Source organism: Choloepus didactylus, chromosome 13, assembly GCF_015220235.1.
Source record: "Choloepus didactylus isolate mChoDid1 chromosome 13, mChoDid1.pri, whole genome shotgun sequence".
NCBI lineage: Eukaryota > Metazoa > Chordata > Mammalia > Pilosa > Megalonychidae > Choloepus > Choloepus didactylus.
This window is the reverse complement of record NC_051319.1, coordinates 75,740,572-75,762,226: the sequence shown is the minus strand read 5'-3', so window position 1 is coordinate 75,762,226 and position 21,655 is coordinate 75,740,572. Positions and strand designations below refer to the sequence as shown.

Genomic DNA, 21,655 nt, shown 5'->3' with positions numbered 1-21,655 from the left:
TGAAGGACAGTATTAACATTGTACCTTACATATGGTATATCCTGAAGAGGCAGATTTTAAAATTAAAGTTGTAAAGCCTTCAAAATCCTTTTAATTATGTTTAAATATGCTAAGGGTACATTTACTCTTTATTTTTTTATTTTTTTTTTATTTTTATTTTTTTTCATTTTTATTGAGATTGTTCAGATACCATACAATTATCCAAAGATCCAAAGTGTACAATCACTTGCCTCTGGGTACCCTCATACAGCTGTGCATCCATCACACTTAATTTTTGTTCAATTTTTAGAAACTTTTCATTACTCCAGACAAGAAATAAAGTGAAAGGTGGAAAAAAAAAAAAAGAAAGAAAGAAAAGAAAAGGAAACTCTAATCCTCCCCTATCCCTAACCAACCCCCCTCAATTGTTGACTCGTAATATTGATATAGTACATTTGTTACTGTTTATGAAAAAATGTTGAAATACTACTAACTGTAGTATATAGTTTGTAATAGGTATATAGTTCTTCCCTGTATGCCCCTTTATTATTAACTTCTAATTGTATTGTCATACATTTGTTCTGGTTCATGGAAGTGATTTCTAGTATTTGTACAGTTGATCATGGACATTGCCCACCATAGGATTCAGTTTTATACATTCCCATCTTTTGACCTCCAACTTTCCTTCTGGTAACATATATGACTCTGAGCTTCCCCTTTCCACCTCATTCACACACCATTCGGCGCTGTTAGTTATTCTCACATCTTGCTACCAACACCCCTGTTCATTTCCAAACATTTAAGTTCATCCTAGTTGAACATTCTGCTCATACTAAGCAACCACTCCCCATTCTTAAGCCTCGTCCTATATCTTGGTACCTTATATTTCATGTCTATGAGTTTACATATTATAATTAGTTCCTATCAGTGAGACCCTGCAATAATTGTCCTAATGTGTCTGGCTTATTTCACTCAGTATATTGCCCTTGAGGTTTTGTCATCAACCCATTTTTTTTTTTAATATGGTTTTGTTCACTCACCATACATTCCATCCCAAGTAAATAATCGATGGTTTTCTGCATGGTCATACATTTATGTGTTCACCACCTTCACCATTATCTTTATAAGAGCATCTATATTTCTTCCACAAGGCAGGAGGGAGAGTCAAAGAAGGTAGAGAGGCAAAAGAAAGAGGGAAAAAAAATGACAGCTAGGAAGCAGCAAAAGGAAAAATAACCTTAAATCAAAGTAGAATAAAGAATCTGACAATACCACCAATGTCAAGTGTCTAACATGCCTCCCCTATCCCCCCCTCTTATCTGCATTTACCTTGGTATATCACCTTTGCTACTTTAAAGGAAGCACAATACAATGATTCTATTAGTTACAGTCTCTAGTTTATGCTGATTGCATCCCTCCCCCAATGCCTCCCCATTTTTAACACCTTGCAAGGTTGACATTTGCTTGTTCTCCCTCATAAAAGAACATATTTGTACATTTTATCACCATTGTTGAATACTCTAGATTTCACCAAGTTACACAGTCCCAGTCGTTATCTTTCCTCCTTTCTTGTGGTGTCTCATGCTCCCCACCTTCCTCTCTCAACGGTATTCATAGTTACCTTTGTTCAGTGTACTTACATTGTTGTGCTACCATCTCCCCAACTTGTGTTCCAAACCACGCACTCCTGTCTTCTATCACCGTGTAGTGCTCCCTTTAGTATTTCCTGTAGGGCAGGTGTCTTGTTCATTCACTGATTGATCTTTCAAAGTAAATATCCTTTATACCCTAAGATATAATTAATTTGTGATTTGTAAGTTTGTCTTCCTATGATTAATGAACATTGCCTAAAACATTTTGAAATTGGCATATTTAACATTTTTTTTAAATTTTATTTTGAAGTAAATTCAAAGTTATAGGAACAGTTGCAAAAACAATACAAACCACATACACTGAACTCCAGCATACCCTGATCCCTCTCCCCCGATACCCCAATCCATCAACTTTAACGTGCTGTCACACCGCTATTTCTTTCCCTTCCCCTTGCCCTCCCTCCTTATCTATCATCCATCATCTATTGTTCTGTCTTCTGAACATATGAGAGCTAGCTGCACACATCTTTGAACATACACTATATAATTCACTTATACAATTTCCATGAACAAGAGCATTCTTTTATGCAGTACCATTAAACACAGCTAAGAAGTACAAGAGATTCAACATTGATACAAAGTTTACATTCTATATTTCCTTTTCCTTATGTCTCAACTGTGTCCCTTTGAGCATCCTGTCCTCCATCCTCAGATCCCATCCAGGGTCATCCTTGGCATTCAATTGTCATCTATTTAGACTGTCTTTTTTTTTTTTTTTCCCTCAATTGTGGAAACATATACAGCCTAAGTCTTCCCATTCCACCCCCTCCCTAGCATTCCATTAGTGGGATTAATCACATTTAGAATATTGTAATGCTATCTCCTTCCCACCATCCATTACTAGAAATTTCCCTTCACCTCAGACAGCAACCCTACACTCATTTCTTAACTCCCCATTGCCCCTTCCCCCATTTCTCTTAACCAATACTCTACTTTTCATCTCTATGGTCATATTCTCTGATAATTTCTTTGTGTTTACTGTGGGGCTTAAAATTAACCTCTTAAATCCATAACAATCTTGTGTTTCTTTGATACCAATTTAATTTCAATAGGACACATCAACTATGTTCCTATACTCCTCCATTCCCCCACCTTTATATAGTTCTTGTCAAAAATTACATATTTTACATTGAGTTCAAAACCACTGATTTGTCATTAGAGTTTGTGTATTTTATATCATGTAGGAAGTAAATAGTGGAGTTACAATTCAAAAATTATTGACTTCTATTTGTATTCCATTGTGGTCAGAGAATGTGCTTTGAATATATTCAAATTTTTTTTTTCTAATTTATTGAGGCTTGTTTTATGTCCCAGTATATGGTCCATTCTGGAGAAAGATCCATGATCACTAGAGAAAAATGAGTGACCTGGTGATTTGGGATGTAAGGTTCTATATATGTCTGTTAAAATTCTCTATATCTCTTTCTCTTTTCTTTGTTTCTCTGTCGGTAGGGCTCCCTTTAGTATCTGAAGTAGGGCAGGTCTTTTATTGGCAAACTCTCTCAGCATTTGTTTATCTGTGAAAAATTTAAGCTCTCCCTCAATTTTGAAGGAGAGTTTTGCTGGATAAAGTATTCTTGGTTGGAAATTTTTCTCTCTCAGAATTTTAAATATGTCATGCCACTGCCTTCTCACCTCCATGGTGGCTGCTGAGTCTTATGTCACAACTTAGTCTTATGTTGTTTCCTTTGTATGTGGTGAATTGCTTTTCTCTTGCTGCTTTCAGAACTTACTCCTTCTCTTCAGTATTTGACAGTGTGATCAGAATATGTCTTGGAGTGGGTTTATTTGGATTTATTCTTTTTGGAGTTCGCTGGGCATTTATGCTTTGTGTATTTATGTTGTGTAGAAGGTTTGGGAAGTTTTCCCCAACAATTTTTTTGAATACTCTTTCTAGACCTTTGCCCTTCTCTTCCCCTTCTGGGACACCAATGAGTCTTAAGTTTGGACATTTTATTTTATCTATCGTATCCCTGAGATCCATTTTTATTTTTTCAATTTTTTTCTCCATTCTTTCTTTTGTTCTTTCATTTTCTGTTCTGTGGACTTCTAGGACACTGAGTCATTGTTCAGCTTCCTCTAGTCTTGTATTATGAGTATCCAGTCTTTTTAATTTGGCCAACAGTTTCTTTTATTTCCATAAGATCTTCTATTTTTTTAATTTAATCTTGCAATTTCTTCTTTGTTATTCTAGGGTATTCTTTATGTCCCTTATATCCTGTGCCATGGTCTTCTTCATGTCCTTTAAATCCTTTGCCATGTTTTCATTCCTCGATTATAGTTCTTTGATTAATTGTGCCAAGTACTGTGTCTCTTCTGATATTTTGATTTGGGTGTTTGGGTTTGGGTTCTCCATATCGTCTGCTTTTATCATATGCATCAAGATTTTCTGTGTTTTTGGCCTCTTGGCATTTGTTTTGCTTGATAGGGTTCTTTCAAGTTGTAAAAAAAAAATACCAATCTGATTTTTCAGAAATACAAGTTGGTGGCGTACACTTTCTCTAACTAACCAGCAGATGGCATCTGCGAGTCACCTATACCCCTCAAGTCAGTTCTCCTCAACTTTGTCTTTGTGGTGTGTGGGGAAATGATTTTCTGGGGTTCAGTTGGTGAACTCAGTTTGGGTGTATTATTGGAGCTGTCCACCCTGAATGTGGGGCGTGTGTCTGGGTGGTTAGGGAGGCAGGGCAGCTTTAATATTCAAACCTCCCAGGTGTTCCCGGAGATCTAAGGCTGTTGCAAGAGTCTAAGCCTTAATTTCAGTTTTGCCCCAGATTTTCTCTGTCGCTGACCCACAAACCACCAGCATTGACGTAGCATCCCTGGGTTTTCCAAGCGGGCCCGCCTTCTCAGCTGTGATCTTCCAGGACCTCTGCTGAGGGAAGGCTGTGCTACATCACAAGTGCGCACCATCCCTCAAGGGAAGCCCTGGGCCGCTGGGCCGTGCAGGGGTGCTCTCAGCCTGATGCAAAGATGGCTGAATCTGGCATCTGAACCACCCTTCCCACTTTTCGCACAGTTCCTCCTTCCCAGCTCCAGGACAACTGGTGCGGCTCTGGGCTGTGGGCACGGCCCCAGGCAGGAGTGTTTCCAGCCCCCCAGGGAGCCAGCAGCAAGCAGCAGGGTGTCTTTCTCCCTTTGGCTCTCCCCTCTGCTCCCCTGGCCCTGAGGGAATCTGCAGCGGGCTATCCTCCACGCCAGAGACCGAGAGGTTGGCTCAGCCCGCTCCTGCCCTGCTTCACTGTGCGGTTCCCACCATTGCAACTGCAGCCGCTCCTGGGTTTTTCCCTTTTTTTTTTTTTTTTTTTTTTAATAAGAACCAGTCCTTCTCCAAATGCCAACCCCTGGCTTCCCCACACCGCAGCACGGCCGCGGGTCTTTCTGCTGGCTTACTCACTCGTTTCAGAATGCCAGCTCCTGGTTTCACCAAGTGCACGGTCTCTGTGGTTCTAGCAGACCTTGTCCAGCTGATGCATCACTGAAACCGGTATTCTGGGTCACCTTCTGGTTTTTATCTAGTATTTTCCATGACGGTGTTTTTATACCCTGTCTCACCTAGCCGCCATCTTAGGTTCTCCATATTTAACATTTTAAAAGCAATATTCTTGTTTACATTTCAGTAGAACCTTATTAACAGAATTTGGGGTAATTAGGATGGGCTTGTTTGAGGTTCCTAAGTCTTGAGTATGTTTTCTTCATTCAGTACATTAGCATGTTCCCTCTAACCTTGTTTGTGGTATTCTAAGGACCTAAATATATTTCAAGAAATCCAGATACTTTACTACTGTTAGTGTTCTACATATGCAAGTCAAGACTAAATTAATGAGATAAAATTCCTCTTTAGTGTAAACTTTAGAGAGTCTTTGCCATGCAGTGCTTTTCAAGTTTTGTTCACTTTTCTTTGCATTTGTAAGTAATAAACTGCTTTTATTTTTTTTCTTAATTTTTTTTTAGAAAACCAGTTTATAAACAGATTCTTATACAAAGAAGAAAGACATATACAGAAAACCCAAACTGCCAGCAAGGTAGATTCTAATTCTTCTTTCCCACATTGGGAAGACAGAACAGGAAAAATGATTTCGTCTTGTTCGTAACTGTTTTCCACCTATGCTGCCAGTTTTTCAAGTAGAGTTTCTATTCCTTTGCTGCTGTTTTTGTTTTTTTTTTCCAATGTGGGAATGAGGCTTTTCAGTCCAGCTTTGACTTTGTTTGCAACTTCTTGATCAGAACTCTGGAGAAAACTAGAAAGAATAATGGCACCTTGATTCACACTAGCCCAGGATTTCAGGTATTTCATACCAACATGCTCTACAAGTGTTTTTGCAAAACGGTCTTCTCTTCATTTTCTTTCATCTTTTCTTCTTGCTCTATTAACCACTTCAGAACTAGATGTCCAGCAGGATGCTCGGCAATATGAAGCTCTCCATCCTTGCCACCAGGATGCAGTTCTGTCTCTGCCATGCTGGCAGTAGCATTCATGACAGGCTGAATGTCTCCAATGGCAGATCCCAGAATGGTGGTCACCAACACACAGGCAGACTTATCTAGCACCATCTCTTGGGCGTGTCCTTGCAGGTAGCTTAACAAGGCAGGGGAAATGGATTCTAAGAGCTCCGCTGGTGGATCTCTGTGTCTTTCTTGCTGTGTGCATTTCCATCTCCCTTCTATAGAACGTCAGTAATTTCTCGAACTGTATGTGCAGGGTCTCTGGGGCTCAGTAAATACAACCGGACTTTCCTTCCATATTTGTCATTTACTATGTTGGGCAAGGAACTGATAATTTCTGTTACGATGATCTGCTTCACAAGTTTTGTATCATCAATACAATCAAATGCTGCCAGTAAAACCAAATGAGAGTACTGGCCGTTAGCCACTTTTTCAACATAAGTTTTCATTGTTTTCACAATCACTTTCCTGTCCTTTGGCGTGCCATGCCAGAGGCAGTGCATGGCCACTCTGGTGCCATTGTGTTTATGTGCCAGGTATACCACCGCTTCTTGGATGGCTTCAATCATTTCTGATCTTAGTTTTGGGGGTGCATAGGTAAAAAGAAGTCCAAGAATATTTTATGAACCAATGAGTGCTTAATAACAGTTTCCTTCTGGGCCACTGAAATCAGAATCTATTTCATTTCATCCATAATAAGCTCTAGTTTTTCTGGCTGTACCTCTAGTACTTTTTCCAGGGTTGGGTGATCTGCAGACTTGTAAAGCTGAAATGTATTCCCATAGAGCTCCTCTGTCAGCATGTTCCTCTGCTCCAAAATTGCTTTGTCATTACAGGCATACTCCACGATGGCCAATGCTTCTGTATGCCGCAGCATCTTCCTCACTTGCCCTCTGAAACTTTTGATGATCTCTGCAATCTGTGGTTTACTTCCATACATAAGAAATTTCTTAACAATATTTCTGGAATATTTGGCTTTACTTAATTCAACCAAATTTTCTCGCAATTCTTCAAAAGCCTCTTTTCTTTGTTCTTTGTTACCATACTGAATGTAACACTGGATGACACGTGTTGAATCATGTGCAAATGCAACTGTTTTAATTTTCCCTTGAATCAGCTTCTGTAAGTCACTCATCAACTTTACTCTTTTTTCTTTGTCACAGTCTTTTCTTCTTAATATCTCCCAAATCTGTTTGGCCTGAACAAAAATGTCATAGTTGATTTTATCACTGAGTTGCCTGCTCTGCTTCAGCTCTTTCTTCTTCTTTTTGAAATCATCCCATTTGGGTCTCTTGGCTGTTGATTCATCACTTTTACTGTCTGGGTGAAATTTTCTCTTGTTGAATTTATTTGCTTGTTGGAATTTGTTCTTTGGTACTTTATCTCCTTGCTGCTTATTCTTGAACTGCTTCACACCCTGTTCCCCAGGTTTTGTGGCACCTTACTCAAAGTTCTTAGATGCACTTTTAGGTCCACCTTCCTTAGCAGCTTTCCTTGGGAATGTCTTTGAAGGAACAGAATCATTATTTTTATGAAATCTGCTTTTTTCTTGTGATGCCTTTGTGCCCTTTTCTGTGAATTTTTTTTCGCTTTGACTTCCATCATAGCAACTCGCACACATGGGGCTGAGACACACGTGGGTCCCGGGTCCACTGTCGCTGCTCTTCTTTTATTTTAATTATTTTTTCATTTGCATTTGTCATTATTATCTCTTGGCATCTTCAGATAGTACAAATGTCGTGCTCTGTTGAGCAAATCATTTCTTTCTGGATGCTGTAGACTAAGTTTCAGTTTTTACCTCAGTTTTCCAAGTATGTATCTGAGATTTTACAGTTTAGCACTTATGTTTGGTGGACATTTGAGAGTACAGAGTTTAAGTAAAATTGGAAATTGATCATTCAAAAATTGATGGGTTTTTTTCCTTTTACAAAATTTTTTTGTATATATATACTCTTTTTCCAAAATTGTTTTAAAAACAACATAGTTCATTTCATACCATTGTAATGCTTTTTAATATATTAAATACAGGAAAAGATAACCTGCCCTCTTGTTGATATCAATGTAGCCAAAAGTCTTAAGGAGGAAATAAGATAGACATGTTCTGGGTGACCAATTCTGAAACCCAGATTTTAGTGGGTTCTCCCACTAGTTTTATTTCAATTGTTAACCTTATAAAATTTGATTCATTAAACAATTTTGAGTATCTGTTGTATGCCAAGAATTGTGTTAAGCACTGGAGTGGGGAGTAAAGGGAAATTAATTGACCTCTGTCTTTCTTACTCTCCAGAGGCTTGTGATGTGGGAGTGAGTGGGGAGTAGAGATAGAATAACAGTGAATACCCCCAATGCCAGGGAAGTGTTTAGTGCCAAAATTAGATACAAAGAAAGTGCTTTAGAAGTGGATGATTCTAGTGGTGAAGGAATCTTGGAGGAGGGTGGCTATATGATGAAATTTGAAATGGTTGTATTTAGAAGTGGGAAGAAGGAAGTACATTCTAGGTAGAGGGACGAGTTTGAGCGAAGACCTGGATCTGAATGTATGTAGGTTACTTTCAGGCTTAGGTAAAGGCTGAAAGTGTTATAAAAGTAGGTGTGAATTGTACTGTGGACAGCTCTAAATGCTGAGATGAGAATTTTGGACTTTGAGTCTCTATAGACTTTGGACTTAATAATGACTTTTAAGCAGAAGAATGTTTGCCATTTTGCAAAGCACCAGAAATGGATTGGCTTTTATAAAGGGGGTTTATTTGGTTACAAAGTTACAGTCTTAAAGCCATAGAGTGTCCAAGGTAGGGCATCAACAAAGGATACCTTCACTGGAGAAAGGCCAATGGCATCCAGAAAACCTCTGTTAGCTGGGAAGGCATGTGGCTGGCGTCTGCTTGCTCCCAGGTTGCATTTCAAAATGGTGTTCTCCAAAGTGTTGCTCTTGGAATGTTTTGTCCTCTCTTAGCAGCAGCTGCTCCAAATTGTCACTCTCAGTTGCTCCAAATTCCTTCTGTTTGACAGCCCCTTTATAAGACTCCAGTGAACTAATCAAGGCCCATGCTGAATGGATGGAGCCACACCTCCATGGAAATTATCCAGTCAAACATTTCACTCACAGTTGATTGAGTCACATCACTTGGTGAAAGAATTCCAGTCTAATCAACGCTAATATGTCTGTCCCCACAATGTTGCATCAAAGAATATGGTGTTTTCTGGGGGGGGCATAATATGTGTAAACCAGTATAAATGTCTTAATTACATCTGTTTTATCAGATATGAAAGTGATTATTAGTATATACATTACAGAAGTTTCAAATAACATGCCTTTGTGTTTCTTTTTAACTTTTTTTTAAATCAACTGTATGAAAAATAAAAAAATAAAATAAATTAAAAAAAACATACAATAAAAGAACATTTCAAAGAGACCATAACGAGGGAGTAAGAAAAAGACAACTAACCTAAGCTAACTACTTTACTTCCAACATGTTCCTACTCTACCCCAAGAAAGTAATCTAATATAGCAACATTTCTGTGAACTTGTTCCTACTATACCCATCAGAAATTAACAGACCATAGTCATTCCTGGGCATTCCCAGAACGTTACATTTACCCATGATAGCTTATCTGTTCTTTTTTTTTTTTTTTTTTTTTTTTAATCATCATTTTATTGAGATATATTCACATACCACGCAGTCATACAAAACAAATTGTACTTTCGATTGTTTACAGTACCATTACATAGTTGTACATTCATCACCTAAATCAATCCCTGACACCTTCATTAGCACACACACAAAAATAACAAGAATAATAATTAGAGTGAAAAAGAGCAATTGAAGTAAAAAAGAACACTAGGTACCTTTGTCTGTTTGTTTGCTTCCCCTACTTTTCTACACATCGATCCATAAACTAGACAAAGTGGAGTTTGGTCCTTATGGCATTCCCAATCCCATTGTCACCCCTCATAAGCTACATTTTTATGCAACTGTCTTCGAGATTCATGGGTTCTGGGTTGTAGTTTAATAGTTTCAGGTATCCACCACCAGCTACCCCAATTCTTTAGAACCTAAAAAGGGTTGTCTAAAGTGTGCGTAAGAGTGCCCACCAGAGTGATCTCTCGGCTCGTTTTGGAAACTCTCTGCCACTGAAGCTTATTTCATTTCCTTTCACATCCCCCTTTTGGTCAAGAAGATGTTCTCCATCCCACGATGCCGGGTCTACATTCCTCTCCGGGAGTCATATTCCACGTTGCTAGGGAGATTCACTCCCCTGGGTGTCTGTTCCCACGTAGGGGGGAGGGCAGTGATTTCACCTTTCAAGTTGGCTTAGCCAGAGAGAGAGGGCCACATCTGAGCAACAAAGAGGCATTCAGGAGGAGACTCTTAGGCACAAATATAGGGAGGCCTAGCCTTTCCTTTGCAGCAACCGTCTTCCCAAGGGTAAAACTTATGGTAGAGGGCTCAACCCATCAAACCACCAGTCCCCTATGTCTGTGGTCTTGTTAGCAACCATGGAGGTGGGGTAGGCGAATACCCCTGCATTCTCCACAGGCTCCTCAAGGGGGCACTACATCTTTTTTTTTTTTTTTTCCTTGTTTGTCTTTTTTCTTTCTTTTTTTTTTTTTTTTTAACTTTCCCTTCTTTTTTAAATCAACTGTATGAAAAAAAAAGTTAAAAAGAAAACAAACATACAATAAAAGAACATTTCAAAGAGACCATAACAAGGGAGTAAGAAAAAGACAACTAACCTAAGATAACTGCTTAACTTCCAACATGTTCCTACTTTACCCCAAGAAAGTTACATAATATAGCAACATTTCAGTGAACTTGTTCCTACTACATCCATCAGAAATTAACAGACCATAGTCATTTCTGGGCATCCCCAGAACGTTAAATAGCTTATCTGTTCTTCTTGGATTATTGTTCCCCCTTCCTTAATTGCTCTCTACTGCTAGTTCCCCTACATTCTACATTATAAACCATTTGTTTTACATTTTTCAAAGTTCACATTAGTGGTACCATATAATATTTCTCTTTTTGTGCCTGGCTTATTTCGCTCAGCATTATGTCTTCAAGGTTCATCCATGTTGTCATATGTTTGACGAGATCGTTCCTTCTTACTGCCGCGTAGTATTCCATCGTGTGTATATACCACATTTTATTTATCCACTCATCTGTTGAAGGACATTTGGGTTGTTTCCATCTCTTGGCAATTGTGAATAATGCTGCTATGAACATTGGCGTGCAGATATCTGTTCGTGTCACTGCTTTCCGATCTTCCGGGTATATACCGAGAAGTGCAATCGCTGGATCGAATGGTAGCTCTATATCTAGTTTTCTAAGGAACTGCCAGACTGACTTCCAGAGTGACTGAACCATTATACAGTCCCACCAACAATGAATAAGTGATCCAATTTCTCCACATCCCCTCCAGCATTTGTAGTTTCCTGTTTTTTTAATGGCAGCCATTCTAACCGGTGTTAGATGGTATCTCATTGTGGTCTTAATTTGCATCTCTCTAATAGCTAGTGAAGCTGAACATTTTTTCATGTGTTTCTTGGCCATTTGTATTTCCTCTTCAGAGAACTGTCTTTTCATATCTTTTGCCCATTTTATAATTGGGCTGTCTGTACTATTGTCATTGAGTTGTAGGATTTCTTTGTATATGCAAGATATCAGTCTTTTGTCAGATACATGGTTTCCAAAAATTTTTTCCCATTGAGTTGGCTGCCTCTTTACCTTTTTGAGAAATTCCTTTGAGGTGCAGAAACTTCTAAGCTTGAGGAGTTCCCATTTATCTATTTTCTCTTTTGTTGCTTGTGCTTTGGGTGTAAAGTCTAGGAAGTGGCCGCCTAATACAAGGTCTTGAAGATGTTTTCCTACATTATCTTCTAGGAGTTTTATGGTACTTTCTTTTATATTGAGATCTTTGGTCCATTTTGAGTTAATTTTTGTGTAGGGGGTGAGGTAGGGGTCCTCTTTCATTCTTTTGGATATGGATATCCAACTCTCCCAGCCCCATTTGTTGAAAAGACCATTATGGCTCAGTTCGGTGGCTTTGGGGGCCTTATCAAAGATCAGTCGGCCATAGATCTGAGGGTCTATCTCTGAATTCTCAATTCGATTCCATTGATCTATATGTCTATCTTTGTGCCAGTACCATGCTGTTTTGGCAACTGTGGCTTTATAATAAGCTTCAAAGTCAGGGAGTGTAAGTCCTCCCACTTCGTTTTTCTTTTTTAAAGTGTCTTTAGCAATTCGAGGCATCTTCCCTTTCCAAATAAATTTGATAACTAGCTTTTCCAAGTCTGCAAAGTAGGTTGTTGGAATTTTGATTGGGATTGCATTGAATCTGTAGATGAGTTTGGGTAGAATTGACATCTTAATGACATTTAGCCTTCCTATCCATGAACATGGAATATTTTTCCATCTTTTAAGGTCCCCTTCTATTTCTTTTAGTAGAGTTATGTAGTTTTCTTTGTATAGGTCTTTTACATCTTTGGTTAAGTTTATTCCTAGGTACTTGATTTTTTTAGTTGCTATTGAAAATGGTATCTTTTTCTTGAGTGTCACTTCCGTTTGTTCATTTCTAGCATATAGAAACATTACTGACTTATGTGCATTAATCTTGTATCCCGCTACTTTGCTAAATTTGTTTATTAGCTCTAGTAGGTGTATCGTTGATTTCTCAGGGTTTTCTAGATATAAGATCATATCATCTGCAAACAATGACAGTTTTACTTCTTCTTTTCCAATTTGGATGCCTTTTATTTCTTTGTCTTGCCGGATTGCCCTGGCTAGCACTTCCAGCACAATGTTGAATAACAGTGGTGACAGCGGGCATCCTTGTCTTGTTCCTGATCTTAGAGGGAAGGCTTTCAGTCTCTCACCATTGAGTACTATGCTGGCTGTGGGTTTTTCATATATGCTCTTTATCATGTTGAGGAAGTTTCCTTCAATTCCTACCTTTTGAAGTGTTTTTATCAAAAAGGGATGTTGGATTTTGTCAAATGCTTTTTCAGCATCTATTGCGATGATCAATTGATTTTTCCCTTTTGACTTGTTAATGTGTTGTAATACATTGATTGTTTTTCTTATGTTGAACCATCCTTGCATGCCTGGAATGAACCCCACTTGGTCATGGTGTATGATTTTTTTAATGTGTCTTTGGATTCGATTTGCAAGTATTTTGTTGAGGATTTTTGCATCTATATTCATTAGGGAGATTGGCCGGTAGTTTTCCTTTTTTGTAGCATCTTTGCCTGGTTTTGGTATTAGATTGATGTTAGCTTCATAAAATGAGTTAGGTAGTGTTCCATTTTTTTCAATGTTTTGAAAGAGTTTGAGTAAGATTGATGTCAGTTCTTTCTGGAAAGTTTGGTAGAATTCCCCTGTGAAGCCATCTGGCCCTGGGCATTTATTTGTGGGAAGATTTTTGATGACTGATTGGATCTCTTTGCTTGTGATGGGTTGGTTGAGGTCTTCTATTTCTTCTCTGGTCAGTCTAGGTTGTTCATATGTTTCCAGGAAATTGTCCATTTCTTCTATGTTATCCAGTTTGTTGCCATACAGTTGTTCATAATATCCTCTTATAATTTTTTTAATTTCTTCAGGATCTGCAGTTATGTCACCTTTTTCATTCATTATTTTGTTTATATGGGTCTTCTCTCTTTTTGTTTTTGTCAGTCTAGCTAGGGGCTTGTCAATCTTGTTGATCTTCTCAAAGAACCAACTTTTGGTGATATTTATCCTCTCTATTGTTTTTTTGTTCTCTATGTCATTTATTTCTGCTTTAATCCTTGTTATTTCTTTTCTTCTACTTGGTTTGGGATTGGTTTGCTGTTCATTTTCTAGCTTCTTCAGTTGATCCATTAGTTCTTTGATTTTGGCTCTTTCTTCCTTTTTAATATATGCGTTTAGTGCTATAAATTTCCCCCTTAGCACTGCTTTTGCTGCATCCCATAGGTTTTGGTATGTTGTGTTCTCATTTTCATTCGTCTCTATATATTTAGCAATTTCTCTTGCTATTTCTTCTTTAACCCACTGATTGTTTAGGAGTGTGTTGTTTAACCTCCAGGTATTTGTGAATTTTCTAAGTCTCTGATGGTTATTGACTTCTAATTGTATTCCATTGTGGTCAGAGAATGTGCTTTGAATAATTTCAATCTTTTTAAATTTATTGAGGCTTGTTTTATGTCCCAGCATATGATGTATTCTGGAGAAAGTTCCGTGAGCACTAGAAAAGTATGTGTATCCTGGTGATTTGGGATGTAATGTCCTGTAGATGTCTGTTAAATCTAATTCATTTATCAGATTGTTTAGGTTTTCAGTTTCCTTATTGGTCTTCTGTCTGGTTGATCTATCTATAGGAGAGAGTGATGTGTTGAAGTCTCCCACAATTATTGTGGAAACATCAATTGCTTCCTTTAGTTTTGCCAGTGTTTCTCTCATGTATTTTGTGGCACCTTGATTGGGTGCATAGACATTTACGATTGTTATTTCTTCTTGCTGAATTGCCCCTTTTATTAGTATGTAGTGGCCTTCTTTGTCTCTCAAAACATCCCTGCATTTGAAGTCTATTTTATCTGAGATTAATATTGCTACACCTGCTTTCTTTTGGCTGTAGCTTGCATGAAATATTTTTTTCCATCCTTTCACTTTCAGTTTCTTTGTGTCCCTGTGTCTAAGATGAGTCTCTTGTATGCAACATATTGATGGTTCATTTTTTTTGATCCATTCTGCGAATCTATATCTTTTAATTGGGGAGTTTAATCCATTTACATTCAACGTTAAAACCGTGAAGGCATTTCTTGAATCGGCCATCTTATCCTTTGGTTTATGTTTGCCATATTTTTCCCTCTCTCTATTAATATCCTTTATTGTACCCATACCGAGTCTCTTTAGTACTGAACCTTTCTCCAAGTCTCTCTGTCCTGTCTTTGTTTCTCTGTCTGTAGGGCTCCCTTTAGTATCTCCAGTAGGGCAGGTCTCTTGTTAGCAAATTCTCTCAGCATTTCTTTGTCTGTGAAAAATTTAAGCTCTCCCTCAAATTTGAAGGAGAGCTTTGCTGGATAAAGTATTCTTGGCTGGAAATTCCTCTCACTCAGAATTTTAAATATATCGTGCCACTGCCTTCTCGCCTCCATGGTGGCTGCTGAGTAGTCACTACTTAGTCTTATGCTGTTTCCTTTGTATGTGGTGAATTGCTTTTCTCTTGCTGCTTTCAGAACTTGCTCCTTCTCTTCTATGTTTGACAGTGTGATCAGTATATGTCTCGGAGTGGGTTTATTTGGATTTATTCTATTTGGAGTTCGCTGAGCATTTATGATTTGTGTATTTATGTTGTTTAGAAGATTTGGGAAGTTTTCCCCAACAATTTCTTTGAATACTCTTCCTAGACCTTTACCCTTTTCTTCCCCTTCTGGGACACCAATGAGTCTTATATTTGGACGTTTCATATTATCTATGATATCCCTGAGGTCCATTTCGATTTTTTCAATTTTTTTCCCCATTCTTTCTTTTATGCTTTCATTTTCCATTCTGTCATCTTCCAGGTCACTGATTCGTTGTTCAACTTCCTCTAGTCTTGTACTATGAGTGTCCAGAATCTTTTTAATTTGGTCAACAGTTTCTTTAATTTCCATAAGATCATCCATTTTTTTATTTAGTCTTGCAATGTCTTCTTTATGCTCTTCTAGGGTCTTCTTGATTTCCTTCATATCCCGTACTATGGTCTCATTGTTCATCTTTAGTTCTTTGAGTAGCTGCTCTAGGTGCTGTGTGTCTTCTGGTCTTTTGATTTGGGTGCTTGGGCTTGGGTTATCCATATCGTCTGGTTTTTTCATATGCTTTATAATTTTCTGTTGTTTTTGGCCTCGTGGCATTTGCTGACCTTGATAGGGTTCTTTTAGGGTTTGTAGACCTACTGAAGTCCTTATCTCTAATTTATCAGATCTACAGCTTCGTGGAGTACACTTTCTCTAACTAACCAGCAGGTGGCGTCCACGAGCCACCTGTTCTCCACAAGCCAGTTCTCCACTGCTTAGCCTTTTTGGTGAGTGGGGGAGTGAGTCTTGTGGGGCCCAATTGGTGTACCAAGCTTACGTGTGTAGTTGGTGTTGCCTGCCCTTTATGTGGGGCGTGTTTCTGGGCAGTCGGCGAGGGGGGGTGGCCCTAACAATCAAATCTCCCTGATGATCCTAGAGTTTTAAAGCTGCTGCAATAGTCTAATCCTTCAGTTCAGTCCTGCCACAGTTTGTCTCTGCCACTGACCCACAAGTCTTTGGTATTGGCGTATGGCTCCTGAGACTTGCAAGTGGGCCCCTCTTCCAGGCTGTGCACCCCGGGTCCTCTGTTGAGGGATGACTGTGCTATGTCACAGGTGAGTGCCGTCCCTCCAGGGCAGTTCTGGGCTGCTGGGCTGTGTAGGGAGCCTCCCAGTGTGCTCAAATGATGGCTGAATGGGGCTTTGTTAATTCACACTGCTCCCCCTTCCCAGCTCTGGGACATTCAGCTGAGGTTGCAGGGAAGGCTAATGTCCACGCCAAGTTTTGTGGTGTGTGCCTGTTATTTGAAGCACTTCCGTCACACTGGGTTGTCTGGGGCAGCTCTGGGCTATGGGGCTGGCGATGGGCAGGAGTGTTTCCTGTCCACCAGGATGGTGGCTGTGAGCGGACACCCCCCTTTTCTTGGGAAGTTGTGTTGTTTATTGAATTTTCTCAGCCACTGGATTATTGCCTTTTGTCTCAGAGCTCTCTTAGTTCTGCTCTTGACTTGACGTGCCCAAATTGCAATTCTTTGAAGCTTTCTGTATTGGGCTTCTTAGAGTAATTGTTTTAGAAAAAGAAAAAAGGATTAAAAAAAAAAAAAAAAAACGGCCCTCCTCAGAGATCTAATGGGTTATTGAAATGCTAATAGACGAAGCAACCAGGGTCATTAAGGAAAGGTCCACAGGGCAGAGAGATCAGCTTTTCTTCGGGATTTGCATATGCGCCTCAGGGCCTGAGCTCGGGCTTGAGCTCTGCCCTTCCCCCTTCTATGTTCACCAGAACTCCAAAAATCTTCCGCTTTTATTTTGGAGTTTTTCGTGTTGTTTTTTTTCTATGCCTGTCTCCTCTCTGCTGGGCTGGCTGCTCTCAGAGTCTCTGGTGTCTGGTCTCAGTCTATCTATGGTTGGAGTTTGAATCAGTAGAATGAGTTTCCGATAAGAGCAGCCACTGCACTTCTCCCTTCTCCTTCCCGGAGCTGACAGCCCCTCCTCCCACGGGACTGAGCCTGGCAGGGAGGGGCGCGGGTCCCCTGGCAGCAAAAACTTACAGATTTCGCTGATCTCAGCAGTTCCACGTTTTCATGAGTGTTGTATGAAGTATGCCCAAAGTCAGATTGCTCTGTGGTGTCCAGTCCACGCAGTTCCTGGCTTTTTACCTACTTTCCTGGAGGAGTAACTAAAACTTACAGCTCACCAGTCTGCCATCTTGCCCCCGAATCTATATCTTTTAATTGGGGAGTTTAATCCATTTACATTCAACGTTAAAACCGTGAAGGCATTTCTTGAATCGGCCATCTTATCCTTTGGATTATGTTTGCCATATTTTTCCCTCTCTCTATTAATATCCTTTATTGTACCCATACCGAATCTCTTTAGTACTGAACCTTTCTCCAAGTCTCTCTGTCCTGTCTTTGTTTCTCTGTCTGTAGGGCTCCCTTTAGTATCTCCAGTAGGGCAGGTCTCTTGTTAGCAAATTCTCTCAGCATTTCTTTGTCTGTGAAAAATTTAAGCTCTCCCTCAAGTTTGAAGGAGAGCTTTGCTGGATAAAGTATTCTTGGCTGGAAATTCCTCTCACTCAGAATTTTAAATATATCGTGCCACTGCCTTCTCGCCTCCATGGTGGCTGCTGAGTAGTCACTACTTAGTCTTATGCTGTTTCCTTTGTATGTGGTGAATTGCTTTTCTCTTGCTGCTTTCAGAACTTGCTCCTTCTCTTCTATGTTTGACAGTGTGATCAGTATATGTCTCGGAGTGGGTTTTTTTGGATTTATTCTATTTGGAGTTCGCTGAGCATTTATGATTTGTGTATTTATGTTGTTTAGAAGATTTGGGAAGTTTTCCCCAACAATTTCTTTGAATACTCTTCCTAGACCTTTACCCTTTTCTTCCCCTTCTGGGACACCAATGAGTCTTATATTCGGACGTTTCATATTATCTATCATATCCCTGAGGTCCATTTCGAGTTTTTCAATTTTTTTCCCCATTCTTTCTTTTATGTTTTCATTTTCCATTCTGTCATCTTCCAGGTCACTGATTCGTTGTTCAACTTCCTCTAGTCTTGTACTATGAGTGTCCAGAATCTTTTTAATTTGGTCAACAGTTTCTTTAATTTCCATAAGATCATCCATTTTTTTATTTAGTCTTGCAATGTCTTCTTTATGCTCTTCTAGGGTCTTCTTGATTTCCTTCATATCCCGTACTAGGGTCTCATTGTTCATCTTTAGTTCTTTGAGTAGCTGCTCTAGGTGTGTCACTTCTGGTCTTTTGATTTGGGTGCTTGGGCTTGGGTTATCCATATCGTCTGGTTTTTTCATATGCTTTATAATTTTCTGTTGTTTTTGGCCTCGTGGCATTTGCTGACCTTGATAGGGTTCTTTTAGGGTTTGTAGACCAGTTGAAGTCCTTATCTCTAATTTATCAGATCTACAGCTTCGTGGAGTACACTTTCTCTAACTAACCAGCAGGTGGCGTCCACGAGCCACCTGTTCTCCACAAGCCAGATCTCCCCTGCTTAGCCTTTTTGGTGAGTGGGGGAGTGAGTCTTGTGGGGCCCAATTGGTGTCCCAAGCTTGCGTGTGTAGTTGGTGTTGCCTGCCCTGTATGTGGGGCGTGTTTCTGGGCAGTCGGGGAGGGGGGGTGGCCCTAACAATCAAATCTCCGTGATGATCCTAGAGTTTTAAAGCTACTGCAATAGTCTAATCCTTCAGTTCAGTCCTGCCACAGTTTGTCTCTGCCACTGACCCACAAGTCTTTGGTATTGGCGTATGGCTCCTGAGACTTGCAAGTGGGCCCCTCTTCCAGGCTGTGCACCCCGGGTCCTCTGTTGAGGGATGACTGTGCTATGTTGCAGGTGAGTGCCGTCCCCCCAGGGCAGTTCTGGGCTGCTGGGCTGTGTTGGGAGGCTCCCAGTCTGCTCAAATGATGGCTGAATGGGGCTCTGTTAATTCACACTGCTCCCCCTTCCCAGCTCTGGGACATTCAGCTGAGGTTGCAGGGAAGGCTAATGTCCACGCCCAGTTTTGTGGTGTGTGCCTGTTATTTGAAGCACTTCCGTCACACTGGGTTGTCTGGGGCAGCTCTGGGCTATGGGGCTGGCGATGGGCAGGAGTGTTTCCTGTCCACCAGGATGGTGGCTGTGAGCGGACACCCCCCTTTTCTTGGGAAGTTGTGTTGTTTAGTGAATTTTCTCAGCCACTGGATTATTGCCTTTTGTCTCAGAGCTCTCTTAGTTCTGCTCTTGACTTGACGTGCCCAAATTTCAATTCTTTGAAGCTTTCTGTATTGAACTTCTTAGAGTAATTGTTTTAGAAAAAGCAAAAAGGATTTAAAAAAAAAAAAAAAAAAAAAAAAAAAAAAAAACGGCCCTCCTCAGAGATCTAATGGGTTATTGAAATGCTAATAGACAAAGCAACCAGGGCCATTAAGGAAAGGTGCCCAGGGCAGAGAGATCAGCCTTGCTTCTGGATTTGCATATGCGCCTCAAGGCCTGATCTCCGCCCTTCCCCTTTCTGTGTTCACCAGAACTCCAAAAATCCTCTGCTTTTATTTTGGAGTTTTTCGTGTTGTTTTTTTTCTATGCCTGTCTCCTCTCTGCTGGGCTGGCTGCTCTCAGAGTCTCTGGTGTCTGGCCTCAGTCTATCTATGGTTGGAGTTTGAATCAGTAGAATGAGTTTCCGGTAAGAGCAGCCACTGCAATTCTCCCTTCTCCTTCCTGGAGCTGACAGCCCCTCCTCCCCCGGGACTGAGCCTGGCAGGGAGGGGCGCGGGTCCCCTGGCCGCAAAAACTTACAGATTTCGCTGATCTCAGCAGTTTCACGTTTTCATGAGTGTTGTATGAAGTATGCCCAAAGACAGATTGCTCTGTGGTGTCCAGTCCACGCAGTTCCTGGCTTTTTACCTACTTTCCTGGAGGAGTAACTAAAACATACAGCTCACCAGTCTGCCATCTTGCCCCGCCTCCTCTTTCCTTTTCTCTAGTTTTTTTAAGGTGGAGGCTTAGGTTGTTGATTTACATGTAGTCTGGAGATCTCCTCAGCTAAGTATTCCAGCTCATCGCTTTCAAATTCTGCTTTCCGTCCAGTGCCAGCACACAATTTTGCCAAATTCTCTGCCACTTTGAAACAAGGATCGCCTTCCTTCCAGTTTGCCACAACACATTCATCATTTCTGCTCAAGGCCTCATCAGAAGTATCTTTAGAGTTCATATTTCTACCAACAGTCTTGTCAGAACGATCTAGGCCTTTTCTCTCAGGCTTCTCACAATTCTTCCAGAATCTTCCCCTTATCCATTTAAAAAGCTGTTCCAACATGTTTGGTATTTGCAAACTCAGCAGCACGCCACTTTTCTGGTACCAAAATTTGTTCTGGTTTGCTAGTGCTGCTGTTTTGCAAAACACCAGAAATGGATTGGCTTTTACAAAGAGGGTTTATTTAGTTACAAAGTTACAGTCTTACAGCCATAAAGTGTCCAAGGTAAGGCATCAACAATAGGGTACCTTCACTGGAGAAAGGCCATTGGCATCTGGAAAACCTTTGTTAGCTGGGAAGGCACATGGCTGGCGTCTGCTTGCTCCCAGGTTGCGTTTCAAAATGGCGTTCTTCAGAGTGTCAGTTTCAGCCTTCAACAGCCATCTTCAAAATGTCTCTTTAAGCTGCAGCACTGAGTTCCTTCTGTTTGAGCTCTTATATAGGGCTCTAGTAAACTAATCAGGGCCCACACTGAATGGACGGAGCCGCACCTCCATGGAAATGATCTAATCAGAGTTATCACCTACAGTTGGGTGGATCACATCTCCATGAAAACAACCTAATCCAAAGGTTCCATCCTGATCAACACTAATACATCTGCCTCCACAGATTGCATCAAAGATAATGGGGTTTTGGGAGCCATGATACATCCTAACCAGCACACACAGTGTCTGCAGTATAGATATATAGATAGTATGGTGTCTGTAGTATAGACATTTAAAATTGTTTAGATTAATTACTGTTACCCCCACAGAAACAAAGAATGGAAAACTTGCAAGGAGGCTGAGCAGATGCCGATCAAGGTGAAAGGAAAGAAAGCAAATAGAAATAAATCAAGAGATTTAGAGAGAATATGACAGATCTGAACAACTGCAATGAGGTTTGTATCTTACTGTGCCGGGATCGACTTGGGGGTGGAAATTGAGAGTGGGTGTGGAAGAGGAAGCAGAAGTCTTGAAGAGGTGATCAGTAGAATTAGGATGCACGGTTTAATAATATACAATTTAATTCTTATTATAAAATAGAATTTTATAGTTAAAATAAATCTTATGGTTAAAATAGATGACAGGTTGAGA

The 21,655-nt window shown here is 40.1% G+C and overlaps 1 protein-coding gene and 1 pseudogene across 4 annotated transcripts in view; one reads left to right on the top strand and one right to left on the bottom strand.

The window, feature by feature from the left end:
• AFF4 (AF4/FMR2 family member 4) overlaps window positions 1-21,655 on the top strand; it is a 141,927-nt gene that overhangs the window by 9,588 nt on the left and 110,684 nt on the right. For 2 of the 4 annotated variants that reach the window (XM_037802198.1, XM_037802200.1), the window contains exon 2: window positions 21,334-21,459. The exons of the other annotated variants lie outside the window; for them this stretch is intronic. In XM_037802198.1, the coding sequence (XP_037658126.1) occupies window positions 21,455-21,459 (5 nt within the window). In that variant the 5' untranslated portion in view covers window positions 21,334-21,454. The remainder of the gene's footprint in view (window positions 1-21,333; window positions 21,460-21,655) is intronic. 4 annotated transcript variants of the gene reach the window in all.
• LOC119507759 lies at window positions 5,737-7,698 on the bottom strand (annotated as a pseudogene).